General features: G+C 34.5%; 1 protein-coding gene across 2 annotated transcripts in view; it reads right to left on the reverse strand.

The window, feature by feature from the left end:
- Window positions 1–10711, reverse strand: part of Pex12 (peroxisomal biogenesis factor 12) — a 42962-nt gene extending 32251 nt beyond the window's left edge. The window contains exons 1-2 of one of the 2 annotated variants that reach the window (XM_081768200.1): window positions 10470–10711; window positions 2890–2998 (exon numbers count right to left, since the gene is read on the reverse strand). In XM_081768200.1, the coding sequence (XP_081624326.1) occupies window positions 2890–2998; window positions 10470–10589 (229 nt within the window). In that variant the 5' untranslated portion in view covers window positions 10590–10711. The remainder of the gene's footprint in view (window positions 1–2889; window positions 2999–10469) is intronic. The other variant, XM_081768199.1, reaches the window with a different exon arrangement.
- Window positions 10712–11849: the final 1138 nt, after the last annotated feature.

An 11849-nucleotide genomic window follows, 5' to 3' on the forward strand; every position in this document is an offset into this window, starting at 1 on the left:
GTACGCTTGATGAGGATCTTGGCTAGAAGATTGAAACGTCACATGTAAATGTGTTTTTATATTAAATAAGTGCAGTCTTGTTCAGCAGTGTGTTTATTTTTCCGAAATAGAAAGAACGAAAGTAACCAACAGCTTAATAATCTGTTACGGAATTAGGCTTAGGAATTAGATTTCTGCGTTTTCGGCACCTATAGTGATATTAGTCTGCCATATATGATGTCCCTCGGTGATCACACTGCTCAGAAATTGGAACGAAAGAAAGAAATGGGGAAGGAAGGAAGCAGCCATGTTTTAAAGAAGATGAAACACTAGAACACTTATTTTTAAAATGTGAAGACACCCTAAAAATAAGGGAAACATGGAAATGGAACGATGACATGGAAAATGAAGGGAATTTGGTTAAATTAGCTTGGAGGCTAGGCTTTAATGTAAATGGAAAGAAAAAAGGGAGAAAGAAATGAAAAAAAAAACAAAGAACTTCTTGAATTTTGGTGGAAAAAGAAAATGGAAAATGTTAAATGAAAAAAAGAAGCAGTATATGTTCATTTTTTTCTCATTATTTTTTTTTTTTTATCAGGAACCAAACTTCCGAAGAGAACGAAGAAAAATACCTTGAACCCTTGAAGTAGCATAATTAATAAATAAAAGTCAACGTACCTTACCTTTATTTAAAGAGTGATGATTTCGATACCTATTCCATCCACTGATAGCAAAAACTAACCAGGAATAAAAGTATTACTTAAACACAGCGTAATTTAAAATCAATTTTTACCAGTGTATTTTCCAGTCATGGTTGAATTCCCTGGAATTTTTGCAGTGTTTTCATGAAATTGATCAGTTTAATATTTGGATGAAGTTATATACGAATTCATCAATACAACTTACTACTTTAATTTAATGAGGCCAATGCGAAGGTACCAATAGATGAAATAGGTATCGAAATCATCGAGCATCCAAACAAATAATACTAAATACGCAAGGTACGTTGACTTTCTTCACTTTTACTAGACATAATTGCATATTACATTAGAAATGTATAAAGGAAAGTCAGTTCAAATTTAAATGAACTACATTGGTTCAAATTGTGTGTGTAATGGGAGTTTGTATGATGCCCTCCTCTTTTGCTAATTTAGGCAATAACTGAACAAATGAAGGTCAAGAAAATATGTTAATGTTACAGATGCTATGGGAGGACACTCAATAGTCGTAGTAGAGTATCTATTTAAAAAGTGTAAGGCAAAAACAACGTGTTTATAAAAAAAAAAAAAAGAGCTATGAACTCTATTTGTAATATAAAATATCAAATCTCAAATGTTTTAATATGTTGAGTAAAGAAAAAGAAGAAATATACCCTACACACACACACACACAAAATTGAATATTTATTGCAGATATCTGATAAAAAAAATAAATTACGTGATAATTAAAATACAGAAAAAATGTATTTTAATGTATGATATTTAAAGGCGGCCTGTCCAGGAGACCATTTATCACATTGGACATAACCATCCTTGTTTCCGTAAATGTAATATTGCACTTTTATGGGTACTAAAGTTCTCTTATACTTACAAATATTCTTCCATTTTCAGCGTCTGTCTTTTCCTCGTATTCTCAGTTGACAACTTACATTAAGTACTGGACGTTTCGCACCAAGCCTAGTCTCAAATTCAAGTGATCCAAGAAAATGAGATAACCCGTTAGAAAACTCTTTAACTTTATACTATTTCTTTCTGTGTTTGTATGACTTTCCTTTTATGCTAGTCACCTAGGCATGAATCCAAAATGGGACATCCGCCTTTCTCTTCTAAAAGTAGCCCTTCTATTTCCATGAAGGTTAAATAAACATTTTGTACCAAATATAAGATATTAGAAAAGTTTATTATTATTATTATTTAACTTTTCCCAGTATAATATAAAATAACCTCACATTTGTTGATCAGTATTTATTAAACAGAATGATGTAAACAAGTCGCTTTAAGTCTTCTATTACTTTCTACGAGATCCGAGAATGACAGAAGTCACTGTTGAAATAATCACCGTATTTGTAAAAACTGGAGTTCACAATGGGAAAGGAATACACTTTTTTATTTAACATAAACACATGCCAGAGCCCATTTACATGTGCACGCGAACATGACTAGCCATCTCATTGTTGATAAGGAAATAAATGAACCTCTAACCAAAATCGTAACATAAAATTAAACTAAAAAAAATATTCGTATAACGAAGTTTTAAAATGAAAACTTTAAGTTTAACGTCCTACGTTTAGGCTAAAGGAGACGGTGATAAGAAAAAAAATGAAATGAAATCTTTAAGTTTAACGTCCCACGGTTATGCCGGTTAGGCTAAAGGAGACGGTGATAATGAGAGATGAGTGAAATGGTGGAATGAATAAAGTGGGAGGAAACGGGAGAACCCCGAGAAAACCCACGAGCACGGTGTTTGTCCACCACAAAGTTCACTTGGCGGGGGCTGGGATCAAACCCGGGATCCCAAGCACCAGAGGTGGACGGTGATAAGAGAAATGAGTGAAGTGGTGGAATGAAGAAAGTGGGATGAAACGGGAGAACCCCGAGAAAATCCACGAGCACGATGTTTGTCCACCACAAAGTCCACACGGCGCGAGCTGGGATCGAACCAGGGACCCCAAGCACCGGAGGTGAACACTCTACCACTGAGCCACCGCACCCCCCATGAGGAAATTTTCTGGTACATGCAATAGATATTGATAGTACTATTAGTAATATGGAACGGATTCTTCCACAAGTGTAATTATGCTTTTACAACGCATACGTAAATAACTATAGAGAAACGTAAAGTATAACTGAAGAAAAAGGTGTATATAACATGCTTACAAATAAAGGAAAAAAATAATATAACTTTATTTACCGTAATTCCGAAGGTAGTACTGCTGTAGAACTGAATTTACTACAAGAAAGACCTCATCATACCATCTGAATAACCATCCAAATTTGTCAGGATTTACTGTTCCCAGAAACTGTAGAAAGAAAGAAAAGGACAAAAATGTAACACAATATTATTAATAATAATAATAATAATAATAATAATAAAAAGAATTTAAAAAATAATTTATCATAATCGAATATCTTCACGGTATTTTATTAACGAAGGATACAATTCCGAAGTAGCTCATCTACACTACTACACGAAAAACAAATTAAAAACACGAAGTCTAAACCGAATTTGCATAACGCCCCTGAATAAAAAGGATACTTTACTGAATAGCAAAAGCCATTTAAAAGAAACATAGTTCATATCATAGCACTGGAACTTGTTTATCTCCTGATCATTTTATATATTAATGAAATGACTGTGTAAAGTAAGAAACGACACCCCACTAACTAACTCCATGACCTATGGAATCCGGAAGTTTACTGCCGCGTTCACAAAAGCTCTCCACTGACTTCTATCCTCAGCCAATTGGATCCAGTTTCTACTTTGTATTCCTATTTCTACGAGATCCATCATCTTAATATTGTCCTCCCATCTGCGCCTAGGTCTTCCTAATGATCGTTTTCCGGTTGGTCTTCCCGTTAAGATTTTGAAAGCATTCCTACTTTCTTCCATCCTGGCTACATGACCTGCCCACTTGAGCCTCCTAGACTTGATTACCCTAACAATGTTTGGTAAACCATATAAATTATGTAGTTCCTCGTTATGAAGTTTCTGCAATCTCCATTCTCATTTCTCTTGGGTCTGAATATTCGTCTCAAGGTCTTGTTTTCAAATACTTCCAGTTTACGTTCTTCCTTCAGATTAAGCGACCATGTTTCGCAACTATACAGAGCAAGATTCATGATTATTGTTTTATATATTTTAAAGACACCCCACAGTATTCTAAAAATACTACAATTACATCACTATTTGCAGTTATATGAAGATCATTTTGGTTTTTAGTTTCGAGCAACGATAGGAGAGAGGAAAGTATAGTGATAAAAAAAATATATAAAAATAGAATCCGAGATTTCAACGAATTTACGCGTTTCGGGGCCCCTATGGAAACGGTTTAATATGGTTGAAAAACAGAAGTTGTTGCCTTTTATGTCGTCATGATAGAGAAGGCTGACTTTCAAAAATTTTTGACAAAATAGATCAACAAGTATTGATCATGACTTCTGAAGTTTTTAAGGTACATATATCAAGAAGAGCAAGTTCTTAAAGAACAATCATCCGACACCGATTCACACGTCATGAGATGTAGGTAATCCTTGTTAAGTTATGAAATCACTGGTAAGTTTGTAATTTTCTATCTATAGAGTCGTACAAATGCAGACAGTGTATGTCTCATTATTTCCAGCTAAGACATCATTTTTGGACGAAGCTCTGCAAATTTACGAAGAAAGAAAGAAAAAACTATGTTCATATAAGGAAAATGGTCTTTAAATAACTCGCACACTTCTCGTAAATTACGCAAAAACAGACCCTCTCCCCATTACTGTCTTTTACAGAAACGAAGTCTTTTATGCCTGCCATAGCTCTAGAAAATACCAGTTTGGTAAATTCTATATATTACGATCTAAGGAAATTCCACTGAATGCATATGCAAATCACATATGCGCGTACTAACATTTTATTCACATAATTTCCTTGGAAACATGTATCTTCAGATTCCAAAATGATATTTTAACTATATCTTTAGAAAGGCCTATCCTTTAAAAAAAAAAATAAATAAATAAATAAATAATTAAAACTGCCCTTTCTCGAGAAATTCGAATTCGATTTTCCGAAAAGTTTTCCAGTATACCCCTATTGAGTTGTATGTCTAAAAAGACATTAAAACCAATGCTTTTGCATTGATGCAAGTTCCAATTCTGTAAGTCGTTTAGAAGCCAAAGTGTATCAAATTAAAGAAGCTATATATATATATATATATATATATATATATATATATATATATATATATATATATATATATATATATATTACAAAACTTGAAAATTTCGATCTGTAAAATTCTGAAAACTAGTAAATCAAAATGTTGAAGTTTTATATTTTTCAATTTTGTGATAGCTTCGAGTGACGTGAAAATCGTAAAAATCCGAGAATGTGAGGGTGAAAAAATATTTGTAGGTGTGTGGATTTCATAGGGAATGACCCACATACTACTCCTCAAAGTAACTGAAAATTTTCTAGAACTCAATTAATCACATATAAAGCACACTGGAAAATGTTAATAATAATAAAAGTATTTTTTTGAATACGTATACTCTGAATCAACTAGCCACTGTAATTCAGAATTGCCAGTGACTTTGAAAAGTTGTTTGTCAAACAATGGTGAAAAACCAATACGTGATTATTTACTTGATTTAACACTCAAAGGTTTCGTCCTCTGTATAAAGTACCAGATACTCCTAAAGGTAACCCATTATGTGGGACCCACGGAAACATTGTGGAAGGGATATCGTCTGAAATACCGAAGCCAATGACTCATCCGATCCTCCCACTTGAGAGAGGGAAAAACCTCTCCTCTCAGCGGAATGTCTCTTCACGTACAATTCATTTTACATTATGAGAAAGATCAAGATAATGCCAGCGTAGGATTTACTTATACCAGAATATATTTAACTTAGAAAATTTTTACTCCACTATATTCCACGACAGATGGAGTTATGTGACGCTAACGCAAAATTCGGAGAACCGTGATGTGACAATTCAGAGTGTCTACTAAAATTCCAAAATGAAATTTCGTGACTTTTTCGTGACCTTTTCTTTACCAAACCATAAAATTTCCTAACATTCTAAAAGGGTGAATTTGGGTACGAATTAGGCGAATTTTCATGCATGCGACACAAGCGTGCTTTGCTTGCGATTTGGTAGCGTCTAAAGCCGATCATACACATCTTTGGTGATGAATATTTACGTTTTATAGAACAAAATTTTTCAGTCTTTACTTTTGTTTGTACAAATAAAAAAATAAAAAAAATCGTGACCCAAAAGCTAAATTTCGTGGCTTTTCTTGACTTTCATGACCGTTTTCTGATTTTGTGACCGATAGACACCCTGCAATTGAACATTCCAAGCGTGTATCCTTTTGTTAAAATAGTGGCACATGCCAATGTCTGATATGGTTTAGAAAGGATGAATACATGACATGCATGTAAAGTGAGTACATCTTTTGGAAAGTATTTAATTAAAATTTCATATTTTGTTATTTTTTCTTCATACTTTGCCTCTCTTTAGTCATAACTGATCGATTCATGTATAGAATGGAATATATCCGTATATATTCCTTTCGCGACGTACCCGAACAATTTGTGCGGATACCACCTACATTCACTAATAATTATATATTTTTGTGTTGCATTTTATTTCTTCGGCCGGGGACAGCTCACTACAATTTTGCGGGTTACAGGAGTCGTACAGATGCGTCAATCCCATACGAGAGTGCGTATTTCTTTTGTTTGCGGTTGAAGTTTGGTGGTGCCCGTACAGAAAGGAATATCATTACTCTCAAGTTTTACCTACTCTCTAATTTCCACTTTTCCATATAAACTCTTCAATCACAGGAAAAAAAAAAATTAAGTTTGAATTTTTATGATGTACGTTCTTATGCAACACGAAGACTATCAAGGATACGACTTACTATTAACGTGGAATTCGAATCATAACAGTGACTTGAAACAATAATCCTTAAAGATATTTTTAGTGACAAACATACTTTAGATAGAAGTATATTTTTTTATACTTTAGATAGAAGTATACTTTTTTTTTATACTTTAGATAGATGTATACTTTTTTATACTTTAGACAGAAGTATTTTTTTTTATACTTTAGATAGAAGTATACTTTTTTTATACTTTAGATAGAAGTATACTTTTTTATACTTTAGATAGAAGTATATTTTTTTTATACTTTAGATAGAAGTATACTTTTTTTTATACTTTAGATAGAAGAGTTGTACAACGTTAATTAAACTTGATAATTTTAGGCATGAATAAAAAGATACAAGCTTTAAATGTGTGATGTGACAGCTGACAGAGTTTTTAAGCATATATTTGCATCTTTTGTTGAAGCTATTATTTCACAACAGTTATTTGAGGCGCAATCTTAGCACACAAATAACTGCCATTTTCTAGAAAAAAGATTCAATTAGAACTAAACAATCTACACAAAATTTGCAATCGATCTGCGAAAACGACATCTTTCTAGAGCTTGTGGTTTCCGAGATATTGTCAAAAGAGTAGGCCACAAACATATAAACTTTTCTTGACCACAAACATATAAATCTAGCATACCATGCATTACTTAATATTCTTCTTCCCGGGGCTGCGCTGGCTCAGTAGTAGAGTGTACATCTCTTATGCTTAGGGTCCCTGGTTCAATCCCAGCTGGCGTCAAGTGAACTTTGTGGTAGACAAACACCATGTGCGTGGATTTTCTCGGAGTTCTCCCGATTCCTCCCACTTTCTTCATTCCACCATTTCATTCATTTCTCATCATAACCGTCTCCTTTAGCCTAGCAGGTATAACCGTAGGACGTACATTGATTGATTGATTGATTTTGAGTTTTACGTCCCGTTCAGCAGCGAGGCTATATGAGACGTGGACCTACTGATTAACGTGGAATCCGAACCACATGAGCTCCCGCCGGAAATCGAACCCGGGTCTCCCACGCCAAAGGCGCGTACGCTAACCGCTTAGCCACGGAGGAGCTCGACGTACATTGAGACAGCTAATGATGTAATATCTGGTAACACACCATACTATCCCGGGAGTATTTTGAGGTTTATACAATTATCTTTCTTGAGGTTGTTACTTAAAGTGCCTGTGCTTATAATGTAGAATTTTACTATTGAAAGATTGACCCAGAAAATCGGATTTATGTGGCAAAATGGAATTTGGTTTAAACAATAGAACTTATCAACGCAAAATTTACATGATGACGAAGTTCATTATATAAGTGAAATTGCTTTCAGCACATAAAACGAATTCGCAGACAAAATTACATAATAATTTTTAACATTTTACGATAAAATTTTAACTTGAAATTTTGTGAAGAAATCTTTCTTGGCTTGTTTGTTTTGTCTATCTTTTTTAACAATTAATGTTAAATTTGAAGTTAAAGTGTAACAAAAATAAAAGTTTATAACTGGACGGTTACAGTCCGTTTCCCACCACACTATCTCGCCTCCGAGATTATACGAAAAGGCAACCTATGCATGACCTCGAAGTCTCACAATTTACTGTAGGCTCATGGCATATAATCTGCCTTCAGTATACCAGCCAGATATACATTTCTACAGATAACAGAACTCCTGTAATTTATTTTTCACAAATTCAAGTGCAAAACTCGTTGAAACTTTCGGCATTTCGAGTTCTTGGCTTCATGCATAGGTTACTCGTGAGGGAAGTCCCATTGGTAAAACTTAAAATTTTATCGGGCTGAAACTAAGACAATAAAGCTTAGTTAATGACTAACTGCTGGGTGCCAGTTTACTTTATGGGGCCATAGATAATGTTATTTCAAAAGAGCAATATATAAGTAATCGAAATATATGGGGTCTTGCCTCCGACATCTTGAAAATCCAAATAGAAAATGTACGCATTTAACCTTTAACAGTCCATAAGGAAGTCATGATGAACTAAATTCTTACGTTAATACAGTATGTTAAGTCATGATCAATAACGATAAAACTGTTCGACAGGTAAGGCATCTACTAATATGAGGAACATCGCGTTCCCACTATCTTCGATTACGTACATACCCTTCGTCACTGACTCGCCTCTTCCCTTCGGACGCAACCCCGCGCAGGACATACTAGCTTCGCCCTGACTTAACTTAGATACATTTCTTGCTTTTAGAGGCCACCTAATACAGGTTGGTTGTAGTTTTTTGCACAGTCGTTTTAAGGTATATGTCTGCACGCAGTATTTGCAACAACAGCGGTTAAGCCCTCCTCAAGTGAATCTGCACCCAGGAATACCACTCTCCTCAACAAATTTTTAAAGATACTAACGATATATTTCCTGAAGAACGAAGGAGTTATGTTCCAAAGCTGGTCGTCCGTTTGTAGCAAAATTTTGAAACTTTACCGGAAAGAGATGAATAATTTGTTTTATTTGTGTGCTTGATAACGTATACGGTGAGCGAAAGTTCTGTTTATTTTCTTATGTAAGCGGTTCTAAACATGGAACTATTTGGCAAGCGGAGGGAACTACTTGACCCAAGGTTTACTTCATGATAGGACTATGGGAATGTAATAAGCATCTGTTTTGTAAGCATGGCTGATGATAATTATGAAAATCTATTCAAAGTAAGTAAAAGCCATGGCTTAATAAATCTAGAAATAAATTGTAGAAAATGCAGTAAGCAAATAACTAAAGAAACCTGGAGAACATTATACTTTTCAATGTAACGGTAAGTAACATAACCAACATGGCGGCAAGGTTCTAGAAAAGAAGTCCTGCTTCCCATTTAGCTGTAATAAAGACAGAAAACAACGTGCTCTGCGGGGCTCTAACCCGCCATCACTCGCTAACGCCCACTCGGCAATTCTATGTGAATTAAATATTAAACTTTGGTACAGAAAGAAACCAATTACACTTTTTGCCAACCTCGGAATAAATTCCAAAAGAAGCATATCATTAATTCTGAATGGTCCATAAAGTAAACCTACAATAATTGCTGTATGCAACAATTACACTTTAATAAAGTTTTCTCCTTTTAGTTTAAAGGGAAAAAAAAAAAACTTTTAATTTTTACCGGTGTCACTCCCCTCATGAGCCGCTTAACAGTTTCATGACATATATTGCAAGTTATCATGAATCAACATAGGCTATAAAGTACTGTTTACTTATTCATCTATTTTTAAATTGCGTGCTATCCCATTTTATGCGGGCATACTTGAACTTTTGTTACCAGGAAATGCACTCTTACTGCCTTAGAATGCAGTTTTTTTTTTTTTTTTTTTTTTTAAAGAAAGAAGTTGCATTAGTGGGTGCAGACTGACTATAGGCGGGCTATAATTACAGCATGTGGATAAACGGCATAAAAGACGAACTAACTTAACACAAACTACTTTGTGCTTCGTGGCCACTAAAAGGACCGAATGTTATCTAATAGAGTAAGGCTACGGGTCAGTGCTGTAGTGCGTCCTTAAAGAGCAGGCGCGTCAGCAACGATAGTATACACATAAACGAGGTTATTGGAAAAACACTTTACATGGCATAAAAACAATGCCTTGTGTGAGGTACAGTTTTGCGACACTTCTATGATCAGTTTGTACTAGGGTTGTGAACTGGCCGGTATTTTGTCAGGCTCAATTATGTATTTTTCAAGGTTTAAAACAATTATTCTATATCTGTTTTGAAGATTCCTATTGTGAAATTCAGTCACATTTTCCCGTAGATTTTACAGATTTATGTTCCCATAAAATAGGATAGCACCTTATTTTTTCTAAGCTTCAAATTAAAGTAATAAAAACACTATTCTCGATTTATTGCCATACCACGGCTATACGTTTCAGTCCAGGATGCATTGTTTCTGCCAATGATTCCTGTGCAATTACTTCAAATATGGATGGTTTTGAGTGAGATGTACTTGTAACGTGTGCACCTCGTTCTGCCATTGTAACAACATGAAAATGTTATACTTTTCAAATACAGAACTGTCGATTCATTCAACAACAATCACGCCCACAGCAGCACAACCAAGCACTGGCACAGCTGAGAACAACAAAACACAACAAATCGTAATGCTACCAGTGTTACCAGAATATAGTTATTTCTGTCACAATAAAAATACTACTACTAACTACTACTACTACTACTACTACTACTACTAATAATAATAATAATAATAATAATAATAATAATAATAATAATAATAATAATAATTAGAGCCCAGATTTATATGAAATATTCATGTTTATAGTAATATGCAGTGAGACGCGTATGATAGCGCACATAAGTGAATATTTTGAGTGAATTTCGTTGTGCATGCGTATTTCGTAAACTTTGCAGCATACTAAATATTTCCGAACTTTATTACTGCATAGTAGCATATTTCAGAACATATCACAAATAAAAGCAGGTTATATTTAAAGCGAACTGAATCCCTTTGTATACACAGATATATTTAATATCTATATCTATCTACCTATCTATAGGGTCAAGGTGCCGAATATCATATGGTTTCCCTAATATCGGATACAGAGAAATATTCTGTGAAGGTGCTGCAGCCTAGCGGCCGTTATCGTAACTGCACACCAATCGGTGGACCATTAGATGCCTGAGTTACGATATCTCTCGCAACATATTTATTTGTGTGGTGAAGTGTTTTGCGATTGACCTTGTGAAATATTTCTAATAGTTCAGTTGATTGCATTAAGTTGTTCATAAATGTAACCTAATCATATTCATACTATAAATATAATATAGGCTAAGAAGAGTAGTTTTAAATTATATAATGTTTTGGTAGTTCGTTTCTGTTTACTTGATGTATGTAGTTGAAAGTTGCCACACGACCTACGTTGCCAAATATAGGATAGTACAGAGGTTCCAAATATCGGATATAAGATATTAGGGAACGGTATTGCTGATGTCATTCTTCGATTATTACAGATGACAGAAATCGCTCGAAGGAAGAAGCGGGATCCTGAGGCTATGCTCCAGGCTGTTGCTGCCGTCAAGGGAAAGAACATGGGATTCCTCAAGGCATCTAAAATTTTCAATATTTTCACAGTCGTACAAACTTGACAAAGGTGGTGAACGATGGATAGGATGTAACCAATGTATTAAATGAGTACACGAGCTATGTACAAGCATTGATCCGAAAACGTGGAAATGCTTTGTGATTTTTGTCAGTAATTTAACTTGTAGGTGGATCC

The sequence above is a fragment of the Thermobia domestica genome, chromosome 8 (assembly GCF_964235325.1).
Source record: "Thermobia domestica chromosome 8, izTheDome1.hap1.1, whole genome shotgun sequence".
Lineage (NCBI taxonomy): Eukaryota > Metazoa > Arthropoda > Insecta > Zygentoma > Lepismatidae > Thermobia > Thermobia domestica.